Source organism: Coregonus lavaretus (genome assembly GCF_964263955.1).
Source record: "Coregonus lavaretus genome assembly, chromosome: 21".
Taxonomy (NCBI): Eukaryota; Metazoa; Chordata; class Actinopteri; order Salmoniformes; family Salmonidae; genus Coregonus; species Coregonus lavaretus.
In genome coordinates this window covers 19341135-19359622 of record NC_140008.1, presented here as the reverse complement: position 1 = coordinate 19359622, position 18488 = coordinate 19341135, and the positions used below count along the sequence as shown (strand labels likewise).

The window sequence follows — 18488 nt, the reverse complement described above, 5'->3', positions numbered from 1 at the left end:
CTTCACCCATTACCAGTAGAGTCAAACTGTCTAGGTCTAGACAATGTATTGTTTGTAAAATGTTCTACATTGTCAAACTAAATGGTAATAGGCAACATGGGGAGCTACAAAGCAGTTTATTTGTTTTAATGTTTGCATTATTAGTTCATTATTATAGGAATGCCTTAGGTTGTGTTTCATCTGGTGCCCACAATTGGCTGGTGTATTTGTCTGTGCTGATAATGGCACCAAGTCTATGGTGCCATGCAATGTGTTTATTTGAAATCCAAAATTATTAGAATCAATATTTTTTGCGGACAAAGACTTGGTAAAAATACATTGAGCATCACTTAGTGATGTTTCAATTAGCTTTTGTCTAGGCTATATCGCCACCTTCAGATGTGATGGATGTGAAACATAAAACCGTCTCCATGCTAGCTGCCATGTTGGAACAGTTTCGTTGCATTCCACAAACAGTTTTTCTATCTCTATGGGCAACAAGGTGGCATGACAACAAAGACTGATGTTCCCTCCTGCACTCTGTCATCACCCCGCCGGAAAAACAGGAGATAAATGATAATTAAAGAGAGAGACAACCACATGCAACAGATTACTTTCAGGACACTTAATTCATCCCTGCCCTTCTGCTTTGTTTTCCAGCAGGTTGACTGCTCCTCACAACTGTACTTTATTATTCTCTAACACAGTGTTATTCATCTTAGGGGTGTATGTAGAATGGGGATGGGAGGTGGTGGTGGTGGAGGAAATCTGCAAAGGGTTACAGAGGTGGGGGGTTGGGGGAGGTGTATGGGTTAACACAGTCTCCTTGGCAACCGTTTGATAATTCTCTGGCTGTCAGGCCTGCGCTCCACATGGTAACGAATGGCGTGTCGACGAGCTGTGACCAGAGGTGGAAACGGGGAGAGAGTGGATCCAGGATCAGTGGCTGGTTTATCGTCCCCTTGAACAGCACCTCTCATCTGATAGCTGGCCACATCCCCTCCTCTCCCTCCATCTTCGCCATCTGCAGATCCCAAGAGCTGCTTTCATTGGATTAGCCACAAATTCATGAGACAGGCTTGAAGAACAGCCTCTGTCGTGAAAATCTCTTATCATATCTTAATTTGCTTTTTGTGCGTGCGCCTTTGTGCTATGTTTTTTTATTTTTTTATAGAATAAAAAAGAAGCCAACCTGGGTTTCTTACAATGGGGATGGCTGTTAGATTGGTTACCCAATAAAGATTACATTGATTTAACTTTTTTCAGAGTAGAAAGTCTTATGGAAAGCTTGTTGCTCCTCTTTTGAAGTACATTTATCTGTTATATAACTTAAGGAATAGGCTAGGGATTGGGCGTTGGGGTGGGGGCAGGATATGGTGAACAAAGCAGTGGTGCACAAATGTCCCCCATAGACAGGAGTTTAATGGCAACAAGTGTCCATGCTTTATTGCCTGGTTGTTTCAACTTCCGATGTGCAGTAAAAGCCCCTGGAGTCGGACTAGTCTGTGGCAGTGCTCTCCTCAAGGTGCTTATGTCTCCTTCCTGCTGCATGGATTATACATGTTGGAAAAGTAATCTTTGCTTGGCTTTAAAAGTAATTGTTGTTTTTGGAATGTGGAGGTGTAAGCCAAGCTTCGAGGATCGGCTGTGGCCTTTCTGATGACTTAAACATTCCTCCTTCATTTGACCACTGAGTGCATAAAAGAGAGAGAACAGTTGAAACCAGCATGGAGTTTTTATATAATCTTTCCTCTCCATGGCACAGGAATGAGTCTGCCCTCTGTCCCCCCCCCCCCCTGGTGTCTGAAATGAATAGCTTACCTATTTATTGTTGTAAGTTTCTGCTTAGTGTGAGATAGAGGGATCAGTTGGGGGGATGGCATTGTTTGGTTTGGGAAGTATTCTGTTGGTTGCATAGCAACAGGCTCCTGGAAACGGGAGTGGACGGTGTTGCCACTAGCAACCGTTGTTGCTCTGCAAACAATGTGGGCCAGTGCAAACAAGAGCCAAGACTGTGGGCTCCTGTTTTTAATTGAACATCTGTATGTGTTTTTCTTAGATTGAGCGCTGTTTAAGTTAGATTTGTCAGTGACAGATGTTTAAATATTGTCCACATTTTCATACCAAATAGCAGGTATAAGTTTATAGTACTGCACGCTTAACTTTAAGAGGTCTAAAATTGACATGTTCCTAATTTCTCCCTTTCCCTCACAGCTTTTAAAACTCAGGTGACGCTTTAAAGCTGCAATATGTAACTTTTAGGGCGATCCTACCAAATTCACATAGAAATGTGTGTTATAGATCTGTCATTCTCATTGAAAGCAAGTCTAAGAAGCGGTAGATCTGTTCTATATGTGCTATTTCTATGCTACCCATTCTTAAGTTTCGTTTTTGTGTCTTTTACTTTCGGGTTTGTACACCAGCTTCAAACAGCTGAAAATACAATATTTTTGGTTATGGAAAATATATTTCGCAGCAGTTTAGATGGTACAATGGTTCTCTACACTATACTTGCTTGTTTTGTCATATAAAATAAAATTAAGCTAACTATTTGAATTTTAGCAACCAGGAAATGGTTTAACAGAGGGAAATTGGTCCGCTCACACAATTGTCTTAATTGCTCATTTGTGATTTGCTTGAGTGAAGACGAGCTAATTATTTCGGGGTTTGTGTGTGAAGTGGTCTCGGCTGTGAGGAGAATGTTTCTGTTATAAAGTGCAGCCCATTCACAGTTGGGTTCTGCAGTGGTTTGCTGGGGCTCCCGCAGTGTTCCTGCCGCTCATAGCAGCTGGTGGGGAATTTGTGTGGCTTTTAACCTTCATGGGGGGCTCAACTCATAGAGGCTTGGGGAGAAAGCCCTCTAACCAGCCTGTCTGCCTGCACTCTCTCCCTAGAGTCCAACGCATGGCGCCCTTCACCACTACTACCAAAACACCCACTTATTTGAGCTTTAAGCATGAAAACTTTAAAGGACAAAGCCTAGGTTTATGAGCCCCTACACCACCCCACCCCACTCCACTGCTCCCACTCCCTCCCTTCAGTGCATAATAACCGCGCTAAGGAAAGAAGTCCAAAGATAACTGCAGGGATTGTTATCAGTGTATTTATAACTCAACTGACACCCCACGGACAAATTCCTTCCTTTTGAAACATCTGGCCGCTGGAGCTTTAAATAAAAATGTTTTCCTTTTTAAAGATGTAGTCCGGGATCTTAAGCACTTAAACATTCTTAACATATCATACACATTTTACAAACAAATACATATATTTTTTATGCACAATTTTAGGGGACCCGTTTTGGCTTGTGAGCACTACTTTCAAAACTACTGGCTGAATTTATCCAAAAGCTCTGGAGCATCACATTAACTTCTTCAGAAAATGCTAAATGAGTACTGTGATTATTTGCTTTTGTATTACAAGTTTGCCACAAGGAATAATGTGAGGAATAGACAAATAAAGGAGGATTGTCTGTCTATAGTCTGCTCTGGACCCTTACAGACTGGTGCTAATTTTGCCTCCTGTCTGACAAATACATATGAAAGGGACTAGAGGTGGCTGAAAGTGACAGAGGCTTTTTGTGACTGTTTCGAGAGGTTACATAGAGGACTTGGCTGTCTCCTCAAACAGTTTTATATTGAGTTTTATCCTGTGATTAATGGTTAGACAACGATTGACAAATGGCAGCCTAAAGTAATGGAAGAATTTCAACATCAGCTACACCATTTGGCTATAAGGCTATTACTCATCTAGACAGGAGTGTCTTTGCCAGTCCTCCTGTGTGGAAAATGTCAGTGGCACACCAGCTCTGTGATAGTCCGTGCCAGGGTTTCCGTTAGGAAAATGTGGCGCCGGACATTTGACCGGCAGCATTTTAATGTACTGGACATTTGAGAAATTTACCGGACCCATATGCATTGGGTGCGTAACCGGATTAGTGCGTCCACCCACGGTGCTCAGAATGACAAATCACATTTAGATTATGGTAATTCACATTAACAGAACATGCAAGTCAAGGATGCAATGACTATTACCCAATTCTGATGCGCACTTTGAAGATGTTAGAATAACTGTCCACATTTACTTTTCCTCAGCTAACAAGACGAGGAAGGAACAGCAAAATCACTCTAGCCTATGTCAATCTACTATCCCCCATAGTAGAAAAGTGTACCTATTCTATTGGTCAGCTTGTTGAGAAAGAAATAGCATATTCCAAACAGACTCTGGGACAGTTGTGGGACAATAGATCCCAAAATCATCCAACCAGTAGGCCTAGGCAAAATGTTATTTATATTTTTTTGAAGCAATGTGTCTGATGCCACAGATCAGAACGTTTAGCTTAAAATGTTGAACTATTATTTCTTCACATTATAAGCGTAGCAATGTGCACAAGGCAGTAGTCTACGTGTGAATTTGTTCCACAATGCAGTTAGCAGGAAATCCCTGTCGTCAAAAGCATGTGACAGAGATGAAAATATCCATTAGAAATTTTGAAAGAGGGGAGATCTAATATGCAACAACTAGCTTGGTTTGCTAATATGACTAGGATTGTGCCTTTGGCTACTGGGCAATGAAAGAAAATGTATGTCAAATAATTGCTTCCACGGATATGGTCTGATTTTGGCTAGGCTACTTTGAAGCAATGTAAGACATGCCTCATAATATGTAGTAAAACGTTAAGGTTTCAAACAATTAAGTATATGTTTTCAAAATGCATACGGCCTCAAGCTCATTGCAAAGTGGCTGATGAAGCCTGCCTTCCGTTGCCTATGCATTTGCTGTTTGAAATACTGTAACACGTGCCAATTTAATCCCTATAGACTGATAAGCATGACCAGTCAAATGGATTTACATGGACTAAAAAGCATTATTTTCGCAATGGGATTTTTTTCTTCTTCTCCTGATCAATTGGCCAGCACCAATTTTATTTATCGGCTTTTCAATTTTTTTATCGGCCAAAAGCCGTCTATTTCCGGCTAATGGAAACCCTGGTTCACGTCCATTGTTTTGAAAAATAGTACTTCACAATTCCGTTTGATTAGCCTAGGTATGGTGTTGCTCACAACTAATTGGGCGGCAGGTAGCTTAGTGGTTAAGAGCGTTGTGCCAGTAACCGAAAGGTCGCTGGTTCTAATCCCCGAGCCGACTAGGTGAAAAATCTGTCGATGTGCCCTTGAGCAAGGCACTTAACCCTAATTGCTCCTGTAAGTCGCTCTGGATAAGAGCGTCTGCTAAATGACTAAAATGTAAAATGTAATTGTCCTCATGCCCTAATGTTAATATTTTTGTATTTGTCATCTGTCTTTCATTTGGTGTACAGCTCTGAAGAAATTTGCCACCAGAATCTTAGCAATCACAATGTATTTTACATTCACTCACTCTCTAACTCTACTCTCTCTTATGTGTAAAAACAGATTTTTAAAAATACTGAAATGTAAAGAGTTGGGGGTGTTTGAGCAGAGCTGAACAGCACCTGTTGCCTACCCACTAGCTTGATGATTAATGACTGTCTAATCAAACAGTCTTAAAAGCAGCCTGTTAATGGGCACTGTAAGCTATTCGTGCTTCAGGCAGTGTAGTACTGATCTAACAGGCAGCAAGCAGTGATACTGTTTACATATCAGCTTTGATTATGGTAGATGTGATAAAGCTTTGTGTATTATTATCCTGTGTAATGATGGGGCTTTTATAGCAGTAATTGTGTATATATATAGGGAGTGGTTATCAGTCTGTAAATTATTTTCCTTGTTGAGCATGTGTCTGGTATGGTGGCCTTGTTTAAAGGGGAAATCTGCAGTTGAAACAACAACAACAAAGGGACACCCCGACACCGTTTTGGTAAAAAGCTGAGGAATGGGGCTAGATAAATGTAACCACTCTCAAATTCATAGGCAGGGCTATGGATGCAAGGACTGACCACCAATGAGATCCAAATTATAGTTTTAACCACGTTTTAACACTATACAGTGTTTGTTTACATTTACACTGTTTTTACAAACAATGGAATTAAAACAAGCTTATCATTTGGGTTCTGATGGAGTACGACAGTTGAACTAAGCTCATGAGGCATTTATACGTTTTATTCTTCAAGAATCAATAGGTATACATAATTAATTTTAAAAGTCCACAAATGGATGTAGCAATCGCATATTGCCCCTTTACGGCTGCTCCTCCTGGCCACTGATTGAGGATGAATAAGTAACGGAAGAGGCTTGTCCATGTCTGCTGACTGATTAGGCCTCATTTGTTTAGCTGCTGATCTTCTAGAGATGTGCTGCCTCCCTCCCTCCCTCCCGCAAAGACACCCAACCCTCCCTTGCTCTGTGGCCACACTCGAAAGTTCCTGTGCATGAGCTTTAAAAAGAAAAGAGGAAGGAGGGAGCAGCGGGGGGAGGGAGAAGAGTGGGGCAAGGGTTGAGGGTGGTCGTCATGGATTCCTCACCATAGCAACTGGCAAACGTTTACAAAGCATTAAAGAATTTCCTCATATCAGCTGGATTATTGGAGCCCCCAGAGAACGGCTCTCATTTGAAACAAATGCTGGATATCATCAGGACCCTGGCGGTGCTAGGAGCAGCACTGCCATTTTTTTGGAGAGGCTGTGGAAGTTTTTTTTCCTTAACCCCCTTGCAGTTCCATTCTTCCCTACAACCCCTCCCTCTCTTTCTCTCTCTAAAAGAGAGAGCCTTTGTGTCACTCCATTTTTAGCTCTCCTCACTCCCTTTTGCCATGCGGTGCACATTTTCACCCAATGTTAGTCAGAGTTTGGGGTACCAGTAAGTCCTGACAATACTCACAACAATGGTTTTCACCATAACTTTTCCACCTGCTTCCTTCCTAGCAGCTGGACTAATACTAAGTAGCAGTTTGCTGCTGGCTTTACCAGGGTTGTTTAATATTCCAGTGATAAATGCCAGAGGTGAGGTGACTTGGACCCCCTTCATGGCAGCACATGTGCAGGCCTGGCTCTGAGTAGGGATGCATTCTGACTGTTCTCCTGTCCTGTCTGACAAGGCTGCGCGTCTTGACTATTCTCTTGTATGTCCTTGTGCTCAATCCCACTCCTCTTCCCTCTCTCCTCCTCCTCTCATCCCGCTCTGCCCTGTAGGGTCCCAGCATGCAGAGTTCAGAGGGAGGGTCCGATTCGACGTCCAGTGTGGCGCTGCGTACGTCCACCTCCACCCAGGCCCCTGTGGTGCAGCCCGTCCCAGCCTCACAACAGGTACACTACTACACAAAACCAGGCTGCACTCCCTCACATGCAGCGCAGTGGTCTATCTCACTCAACCACAACACTCTTCCTCACAGCACTCACCCCACTACTAACAACACAGAACTCTACATTTCACCTTTATTTAACCAGGTAAGCCAGTTGAGAACAAGTTCTCATTTACAACATTGACCTGGCCAAGATAAAGCAAAGCAGTGCGATAAAAACAACACAGAGTTACATATGGGATAAACAAAACGTACAGTCAAAAACAAAAAATTGAAAATCTATCTACAGTGTGTGCAAATGTAGTAAGTTATGGAGGTAAGGCAATAAATAGGCCATAGTGCAAAATAATTACAATTTAGTATTAACACTGGAGTGATAAATGTGCAGAAGATGATGTGCAAATAGAGATACTGGGGTGCAAATTAGCAAAATAAATAACAATATGGGGATGAGGTAGTTGGGTGGGCTAATTACAGCTGGGCTGTGTACAGGTGCAGTGATCGGTAAGCTGCTCTGACAACTGATGCTTAAAGTTAGTGAGGGAGATAAGAGTCTCCAGCTTCAGAGATTTTTGCAGTTCGTTCCAGTCATTGGCAGCAGAGAACTGGAAGGAAGGAGATTTAACTTTGGATTGGAGATGCTTAATGTGAGTCTGGAAGGAGAGTTTACGGTCTAACCAGACACCTAGGTATTTGTAGTTGTCCACATATTCTAAGTCAGACCCGCCGAGAAGGTACGGTGGGATTCGAAATGGTCGGTGATCTGTTTGTTAACTTGGCTTTCAAATACTTTCGAAAGGCAGGGCAGGATGGATATAGGTCTTTAACAGTTTGAATCTAGGGAGTGTCACCCCCTTTTGAAGAGGGGGATGACCGTGGCAGCTTTCCAATCTCTGGGGATCTCAGACAATACGAAAGAGAGGTTGAACAGGCTAGTAATAGGGGTTGTGACAATTTCGTCGGCAAATTTTAGAAAGAAAGGGTCCAGATTGTCTAGCCCAGCTGATTTGTAGGGGTCCAGATTTTGCAGCTCTTTCAGAACATCAGCTGTCTGAATTTGGGTGAAGGAGAAGCAGGGGGGTCATGGGCAAGTTGCAGCGGAGGGTGCAGAGCTGGTGGCTGGGGTAGGGGTAGCCAGGTGTTTTTCCACATCAGAGTACTCGCTCACAAACATGATATTCTCCCAATGGGAGCCAAACCCCTCTCACACCCATGCACTGGGGAAGAGCAGCAGAATTCTCAAAAACCTGTTGATTTCATTAATAATGTATCATGACAGATTCCAGATTTATTACACTTCAGAGCAATCCTTTAATGTGAATGTATTTCCTGTATAGTAAGAACCACATACAGTGCCTTCAGAAAGTATTCACACCCCTTTACTGTTTCCACATTTTGTTGTTACAGCCTGAAGTTAAAATGGATTACATTTAGATTTTGTGTCACTGATCTACACACACAACACCCCATAATGCCAAAGTGGAATGCTTGTAGAAATTTTTCAAAATGTATACAAAATGAAAAACTGAAATGTCTTGAGTTAATAAGTATTCAACCCCTTTGTTATGGCAAGCCTAAATAAGTTCAGGAGTAAAAATGTACTTAACAAATCGCATAATAAATTGCATGGACTCATTCTGTGTTCAATAATAGTGGTTAACATTATTTCTTACATCTGTAAGGTCCCTCAATCGAGTAGTGAATTTCAAGCACAGATTCAACCACACAGACCAGGGAGGTTTTTACAATGCTTTGAAACAAAGGGCACCCACTGATTAATAAAATAAAAAATAATTTAAAATATAGGCAGACGCTGAATATCCCTTTGAGCATGGTGAGTAGGCTTTGGATGGTGTATCAATACACCCAGTCACTACAAAGATACAGGTGTCCTTCCTAACTCAGTTGCTGGAGAGGAAGAAAACTGCTCAGGGATTTCACCATGAGGCCAATGGTGATTTTAAAACGGTTACAGAGTTTAATGGTTGTGATATGAGAACTGAGGATGGGTCAACAACATTGTAGTTACTCCACAATACTAACCTAAATGACAAAGTGAAAAGAAGGAAGCCTGTACAGAATAAAACTATTCCAAAACATGCATCCGGTTTGCATCAAGGCACATGGCAAAAAAGAAAAAAAATTGTCCTGAATAAAAAAGGGTTATGTTTGGGGCAAATTTTCAAACACGGTGGTGGCTGCATCATGTTATGGGTATACTTGTCATCAGAAAGGACTAGGGATTTTTTTTTTTGGGATATAAAGAAACAGAATACAGCTAAGCATAGGCAAAATCCTAGAGGAAAACCTGGTTCAGTCTTCTTTCCAACAGACACTGGGAGATGACTTCACCTTTCAGCAGGACAATAACCTAAAACACAAGGCCAAATCTACACTGGAGTTGAAGAATTTTGAAAAGAATAATGGGCAAATATTGTACAATCCAGGTGTGCAAAGCTTTGAGACTTACCGAAAAAGTCTCACAGCTGTAATTGTTGCCAAAGGTGTTTCTAACACGTATTGGCTCAGGGGTATGAATACTTATCTAATCAAGATATATTAGTGTTTTATTTTTCTTAAATGTAATAATTTTTCTTCCACTTTGACATGAGTATTTTGTGTAGATCGTTGACCAAAAATGACTATTTAATCCCACTTTGTAACACAACAAAATGTGGAAAAAGTCAAGGGGTGTGAATACTTTGTGAAGGCACCATAAATATATCAACAATAATATAATAATATGTCATTTAGCAGACGCTTTTATCCAAAGCGACTTACAGTCATGCGTGCATACATTTTTACGTATGCACGCAAGCATTAGCCTACATGTAGATAAAGGCATCATAAATAATTTGATACCATGTTGTTGTGTGTGATCAGGCAGGAGTTTCTGATTAGTACAAGTAGGACCTATAACCTTGTATTGCCACAGCTGTTCAACGTTCTGAGAAAAGGACATTGGTCGACGAGAGAATCCATAGAAACCAAGCAGTAAATATCCTTATGTTAATATTTTTGGATAGCGCATCATATTTGCCTTGACAGCTGGCTATGCTTGAGAGAAGCCAGTTCTGAACTGAAGGCCTATACTACACCGCAGTCTGCCACTGACATATCTCAGGCTTTTAGAGAAAACTAATGGTATTTATTTTTGTTGTCATGTAAACAAATCTCAATTTAACATTCCCCTAAAGAGGGAAACCAGGAGTGGTCATCAGCGACCGCCAAAGAAAAACGCTGGCCCCAAATAAACATACAGCTTTTATCCACTTGCTGCTTTCTGGACCCGGTTTTAGCCCTTGCTTTTTTCTCTTCTATTGTTACCTCTATGTCTGATAAACATGCCCCGCTTAAGAATCACAGAGTAAGAAACCGAACCAGTTCTTGGTTCTCTCCTGAATTGTCAGGTCTTTTTCTGCAAAAGAATTGGGCCTGGGCCTTGGCGAGGAAAACAGGTACTCCAGCTGATTGGCTGTTTTTTAGGCAATTGAGAAATAAATGTACTGCAGCTCTCAAAAAGGCAAAATCAAATTACTTCCTTAATGCTATGACAGATTCTGCAGGAGATCCTGCAAAATTCTGGAAAACCGTTAATTCACTGAAACTGGGGAATTCTGCTGTTTCTCTTCCTAAGCAAATTATCTCAGACTCCTGTATTCTAAGTGAAAAAAATGATATTTGTGATGCTTTTAATAAGCGTTTCATCTCTGCTGGTTTTTTATTTGAAAAGAAAAGTGGCCATTGTGGTACTGGCCAGTTAGTTGATTTTTCGTCTTGCTTTTCAACCGTTACTCTGAAAAATGGTAACCCTGTTTTTAGTTTCCAGAAAATAACTGAAGCAGAGGTTCTAGCTGCCCTGTGTGCCATTGATACTAAGAAATCCTTAGGCGCTGACAATTTAGACCCGTACTTACTTAAGTGTGCTGCACCTATCATTGCTGGTTCAGTGACACACATTTTTAATCTAACATTAAGCACAGGAAATATCCCTAAGGTGTGGAAAGCAGCTTTTGTTCTGCCATTACATAAGGGAGGTGACGGTAGTGATTTGGATAACTATCGACCCATCTCTAGGCTCCCTTGTCTGGCAAAGATCCTAGAATCTATAGTCAACAAACAGTTACAATATTTTTTTTCTGTTAACAGTATTTTTAGCACCAATCAATCTGGTTTTAGATCTAAACACAGTACCACATCGGCCACTATGCTTGTTGTAAATGATATTTAAATGCCTTAGATGATAGAAAGCACTGTACTGCGTTGTTTGTAGATTTGTCAAAAGCTTTTGACACAGTAGACCATGCTATCCTTTTGAGTAAGCTGTCATCTATAGGACTGGGCACTGATGCCTGTCGATGGTTTTATGACTATCTTAAAGATAGAACTCAGGCCGTCATGGTCGACGGGGTCAAGTCTGACCCCTTACAGTTACTTAAAGGGGTCCCTCAGGGTTCAATAATTGGCCCACTATTGTTCTCACTTTATATAAACAACATTGGTGATGATATCAGATATTGTAAATTCCATTTATATGCAGATGTCACAGTGATGTACTCTATTGCTCCAACAGCGGAGCAAGCTTTAATGCAGTTGGAGTCTGATTTTAGGATACTACAGGGGTCTCTTTTACAGCTTAAACTTGTTTTAAACGCTAAGAAAACAAATGTCATGTTTTTTTCTAGGTCTAAACTCTCAATTAGAAACACTTTTGTAATCACTAGCTTGGATGGTACTCAAATCAAACAGGTCTCTGCATATAAATACTTAGGGGTATGGTTAGATGATAGGCTTTCTTTTAAAAAAACATGTTACTGAATTGGGAAAAAAGCTCAAATTCAAGATAGGGTTCCTTTACAGAAACAGGGCTTGTCTGTCCTCCGTAAATAGAAAACAAATTGTGCAGGCTACTTTTATGTCCGTTTTAGATTATGGTGATATTATCTATATGCATGCATCGGCAAACACATTAAAACCACTGGATGCTATTTACCATTGTGCACTCAGGTTTATCACGGGTGACAGTTACAAAACTCATCACTGTTTCCTATATCAACATGTGGGTTGGGCCTCTCTATCTGTGAGGCGAGAGCAACATGCTCTCTTGTTTATTTATAAAGCACCTCCATATATATCATCATTAATTTCCACTAGATATATTAATTTTAAAACCAGATCACAGATGTGGATTACATTAGAGACTCCTGTGGTCTCCACAGAGTTGGGTAGGACTGCCTTCAGTTCCTTTGCACCTTATTTATGGAACAAACTGCAGATCCAGCTTAAGTTAGACACTCTGGTGTCCCTTGCCCATTTTAAAAATGTTATGGAGGATCAATATGATGTTGTCTGTGATTGTTTCTGTTGAATTGTGTTTTTGTTTTGTATGTTTGAAATGTTCTTGTCTGTATGTCTAAAACTGTACATGTCAACATGTTTACACAGGGCACAGCCGTAAAAGAGATTCAGGTCTCAGTCTGTTTTTCCCTGTTAAAATAAAGATTACAAAAAAAAAAAAAAAAATGTGTGGGTCGCCTGTAATTACTGAAAGCCTAGAATGGGCCGACACAAAAATGTGTTTGCTGGGAAGCTGCACTGCTGCTGGATTGGATAGCATCATCTTTCCCACCAGCATTCACTTCATATTTGTGTTGAAGTTGACAGAAGAAAGGTTTTGCACAAGCCACAATGCACATAAGGAAGGATATTATATCAAAAGTCATGTAGAAAATCCAGTCAAATTCCCTGTTTCTTCTGTGATTCTCTGATGCTCTTTAGGGGCTTAGGGATTGTAGTTGAATATTTTTTTTCTAAATAGGCATAGTCTGTGTGTGGGCATTTTATGTGCTTACCAATAATGGTGCGTTTCCTCTCCCTCCAGAGGGTGCTGGTTCAGGCCACAGGATCGGCCCAGAAGGGAGCGCAGGTGCAGCAGCTGTCAGTCCCTCGGGTGCAACAGGTCCCTCAGCAGGTACACACTGTCTCCTCCTCACCCCTCCTTCCTTCTCCCCAGCACCCAGGACACTCAGTCAGTCTAGCTTTAGCCACATGCACAGAGCATGGCTCCATTCACAGTAGCATCACACATATTGATACCGATTACATTCTCCACTGTATTGTAAGCTTTCTTTCTGGAATGGTATGGGTTTCTAACTGTTAGATCTCAATTAGATGTGCTTCAAGTGCTCAGCAGGGATTTTCTTTTTTCACAGTTTGACACTTTGGTCTCACTGCCACCTACTGACAGCACTGCGTTAAGATATGATCAAGATTATGATTATGCAAGACATGAGTTACATTGAAGGTTTCTTCTGATTCATAACAAGCATAGATATCCTATCTAATTTCAAGGAATGAGAAATAGCCTAGAGGTGGATACTCCCTCTTGATAATAGTGCTCAAAGGTTGATTCATGGGTTTCTCTCTCTCTGCATAGGTTCAGCAGGTCCAGCATGTTTACCCCTCCCAGGTTCAATATGTAGGAGAGGGGGGAGAGGCAGTTTACACTAATGGAACCATGTAAGTACTGCAGTGCTCTTCATTTAAGGCAAAGGAACGTGTTCCAGACACCTTTAAAATGCTTCTAAATAGAATACCATTAAAGCTAATAGAACACTTAATGTGAGATTGTATATGTGTAATTAGGGTTGCAAAGCTACCGGTAATTTACCAAAGTTACTGGAATCTTCATTAATTCTGGTAATTAAAACCCTTTCCTGCAGTCAAATGACCAAATCGGCCCTCTAGTGGCCTCATGGGTGGAATGTTATTAATATTTTTCATAATTAATCAACATTATTTCAATAAACCCACCGAAAATCCAGTGTTGCTATGTCAAAAAAGTCTGGTAGCACAACCGATTGGCAAACGTACTGCAAATTGAGAAATAAGAATCTATACTATGAAACAAAGATAAATAATATATAGAATGATAGTAAAAAGTTTTGGAGCACCTTAAATTACATTTTGGGCAAAAAGGCAAACTCCGCTCCATCATTCATTGAATCAGATGACTCATTCATTACAAAACCCACTGATATTGCCAACTACTTTAATGATTTTTTTTGCATTGGCAAGATTTCAAATTTAGGCGTAACATGCCAGCAACAAACGCTGACACTACACATCCAAGTCTATCTGACAAAATTATGAAAGACAAGCATTGTAATTTAGAAATCCGTAAAGTCGGTGTGGAAGAGGTGAAAGAATTGTTGTCTATCAACAATTACAAGCCACCGGGGTCTGACAACTTGGATGGAAAATGAGAATAATAGCGGATGATATTGACACTCCTATTTGTCATATCTTCAATTTAAGCCTTGTAGAAAGTGTGTGCCCTTAGGCCTGGAGGGAAGCAAAAGTCATTCCGCTACCTAAGAATAGTAAAGCCCCCTTTACTGACTCAAATAGCCGACCAATCAGCCTGTTACCAACCCTTAGTAAACTTTTGGGAAAAATTGTGTTTGACAACATACAATGCTATTTTACAGTAAACTATTTGACAACAGACTTTCAGCACGCTTATAGGGAAGGACATTCCACAAGCACAGCACAAATGACTGATGATTGCCTGAGAGAAATTGATGATAAAAAGATTGTGGGGACTGTTTTGTTAGACTTCAGTGCGGCTTTTGACATTATCAATCATAGTATGCTGCTGGAAAAACGTATGTGTTATGGCTTTACACCCCCTACTATATTGTGGATAAAGAGTTTTAGTTCTGTCTAACAGAACACAGAGGGTGTTCTTTAATGGAAGCCTCTCCAACATAATCCAGGTAGAATCAGGAATTCCCCAGGGCAGCTGTCTAGGCCCCTTACTTTTTTCAATCTTTACTAATGACATGGCACTGGCTTTGAGTAAAGCCAGTGTGTCTATGTATGCGGATGACTCAACACTATACACATCAGCTACTGAAATGACTGCAACACTTAACATAAGCTGCAGTTAGTTTCAGAATGGGTGGCAAAGTTTCAGAATGGGTGGCAAGGAATAAGTTAGTCCTAAATATTTAAAAAACTAAAAGCATTGTATTTGGGACAAATCATTCACTAAACCCTAAACCTCAACTAAACCTTGTAATGAATAATGTGGAAATTGAGCAAGTTGAGGTGACTAAACTGCTTGGAGTAACCCTAGATTGTAAACTGTCATGGTCAAAACATGTTCATACAACAGTAGCTAAGATGGGGAGAAGTCTGTCCATAATAAAGCGCTGCTCTGCCTTCTTAACAACACTATCAACAAGGCAGGTCCTACAGGCCCTAGTTTTGTCGCACCTGGACTACTGTTCAGTCGTGTGGTCAGGTGCCACAAAGAGGGACTTAGGAAAATTACAATTGACTCAGAACAGGGCAGCACGGCTGGCCTTAAATGTGCATGGGGCGTTAACATTAATTATATGCAATCTCTCATGACTCAAAGTGGAGGAGAGATTGACTTCATCACTACTTGTTTTTGTAAGAAGTGTTGACAAGCTGAATGCACCAAGCTGTCTGTTTAAACTACTAGCACACAGCTCGGCCACCCATGCATACCCCACAAGACATGCCACCAGAGGTCTCTTCACAATCCCCAAGTCCAGAACGGACTATGGAAGGCGCACAGTACTACATAGAGCCATGACTACATGGAACTCTATTCCACATCAGGTAACTGATGCAAGCAGTAGAATCATTTAATCCTATTGGATGATAACTTGTTTTTAACTAGGACAGAGGAATTTATAACTAATTTTTTCAGACATAAAATAGGTACAGCAAATCCCCTTATTGTATGGGACACCTTTAAATGTGCCTTTAGAGGCCATGCAATTCAGTACTCATCTCGAAAACAAAAGCAATTTAGGTCAAAAGAGTCCACACTAACAAAGGAAATAGAAGGTCTAACAGAACAGATAGATAGCAATAAAAACATTAACATAGAGGCTCAGAATAAATTATAGGAAAAAAATAAATAAATGGAGAAACTTATTCAAGAAAGATCAAGTGTAATATATTATAAAAATTAAGCAAACTGGATGGAATATGGGGAAGAATGCACAGTTCTTTTTTAATCTTCAACATAGGAATGCTACCAAAAATAATTTATTGAAACTGGTTACAAATGACGGAGTCACCCATGATTCACCAAATGATATTTTGAAGGAGGAAACAAAGTATTTTAAGCATATGTTTTCGTTTCAGTCGCCTCCATTTTCTCTAACTGAAGCAAATTGTAGAGATTTTTTCCCTATTGATAATGTAAAATTAATAGCCATACAGAAAGACTCATGTGAAGGTGAAATTACAGAGGAGGAACTTCTGGATGCAATTAAAGACTAAAGTCCGGGAAAACTCCAGGGTTGGATGGCATACCAGTCGAGGTATACCAAACCTTTTTTGATATACACAGAGGACCGTTATTAGCATGTTTTAACCACTCCTATGTAAATGGTAGATTATCCGACACTCAAGAAGGTCTGATTTCATTATTACTGAAACAGGATACTAGTGGAAAATATAAAGATCCAGTCCATTAAAAAAATTGGCGGCCCCTTACACTTCAGTGTTGTGATGCAAAAATTATAGCAAAATGTATAGCACATTATAATTAAAAAGGTAATGTCGGACATTATTCATTCTAATCAGACAGGTTTTTTACATGGGGCGATACATTGGAGATAATATAAGGCAAGTACTGGAAACAATAGAACATTGAAAAATCTGGGAAACCAGGCCTACTATTAATAGCAGACTTCGAAAAGGCATTTGATAAAGTACAACTGGGGTTTATATATAAATGCCTGGAGCATTTCAATTCTCTTATAAATTGGGTTAAAATCATGTATAGTAACCCTAGGTGTAAAATAGTAAATAATGGCTATTTCTCAGAAAGTTTTAAACTGTCAAGAGGAGTGAAATGAGGTTGTCCACTATCGGCATATCTATTTATTATTGCCATCGAGATGTTAGCTATTAAAATCAGATCCAACAATAATATCAAGGGATTAGAAATCCGGGGCTTAAAAACGAAGGTGTCATTGTACGCTGATGATTCATGTTTTCTTTTACAGTGGGGAAAAAAAGTATTTCGTCAGCCACCAATTGTGCAAGTTCTCCAACTTAAAAAGATGAGAGAGGCCTGTAATAATACTTATTTTCCACCATAATTTGCAAATAAATTCATAAAAAATCCTACAATGTGATTTTCTGGAGAAAAAAAATCTCAATTTGTCTGTCATAGTTGACGTGTACCTATGATGAAAATTACAGGCCTCTCTCATCTTTTTAAGTGGGAGAACTTGCACAATTGGTGGCTGACTAAATACTTTTTTCCCCCAATGTAAAATCCTTAAAAGATACCAAATTCTGGTAGTTTACTGGTAAACTTTGAAAGTTTCCAGTAATATACAGTGCCTTCCACATTTTGTTGTGTTACAGCCTGAATTCAAAATTGATTCACATTTTTTTTCTCACCCATCTACACACAATACCCCATAATGATAAAGTGAAAACATGTTTTTAGAAAATGTGGCAAATTTATTGAAAATGAAATACACATATCTAATTTACATAAGTATTCACACCCCTGAGTCAATACTTTGTAGAAGCACCTTTGGCAGTGATTACAGTTGAGTCTTTCAACGCCAGGGTTGTGGGTTCGATTCCCACGGGGGGGCAGTATGATTATTCTTTTTATTTTTTATGTATGCACTCACTAACTGTAAGTCGCTCTGGATAAGAGTGTCTGCTAAATGACTAAAATGTAAATGAATCTAACGGTTTCTTGTTGTATTTGTTGCAATTTAATCAATTAATGTTACCACACTATTTTGTTAATGTAGGCCTATGAAGCACTGTTGGCCAACTGGTACAATATTAGGCCTATGTTATTACAATCTAGTGAAAACTACATTAGCTTTAGCCCTTTGACCGAAAGATGCAGTTTAGTCCTTTTCTCTTTGAAGGTTGTGGGCGTTTTTTTACTTTATGATAACCCTCTTATTGTGGGGATTTTGTCAGAGGGAACAAAGTCTACATATCTGATTCTCCGCTAATCAAATAGATAAGCAGTAGCGGAGATTCAGCACCATGGACAGCACTGCGGTTGATCAATTGCCCGCGAATCTAAACCCGCCGTGAATTATGTGCCAATCTAAGATAGGCTTACATGAAAGAAAAGAGAAAACCGCACACTGCTCTTGCTAGTATCACTGTTCTTTATTAAGCTACGTATCGGTCTCAAAGCCTTTGTCACTTATGTAGACATTGCTCCACCCACATCCGTTCAGTGCATCGAATGGGGTTGGAGT

General features: G+C 40.1%; 1 protein-coding gene across 1 annotated transcript in view; it reads left to right on the top strand.

The window, feature by feature from the left end:
- LOC311148903 (DNA-binding protein RFX2-like) overlaps positions 1 to 18488 on the top strand; it is a 54278-nt gene that overhangs the window by 15530 nt on the left and 20260 nt on the right. The window contains exons 2-4 of the mRNA XM_084185923.1: positions 7085 to 7198; positions 13076 to 13165; positions 13631 to 13713. Of these exons, the coding sequence (XP_084042049.1) occupies positions 7094 to 7198; positions 13076 to 13165; positions 13631 to 13713 (278 nt within the window). The 5' untranslated portion in view covers positions 7085 to 7093. The remainder of the gene's footprint in view (positions 1 to 7084; positions 7199 to 13075; positions 13166 to 13630; positions 13714 to 18488) is intronic.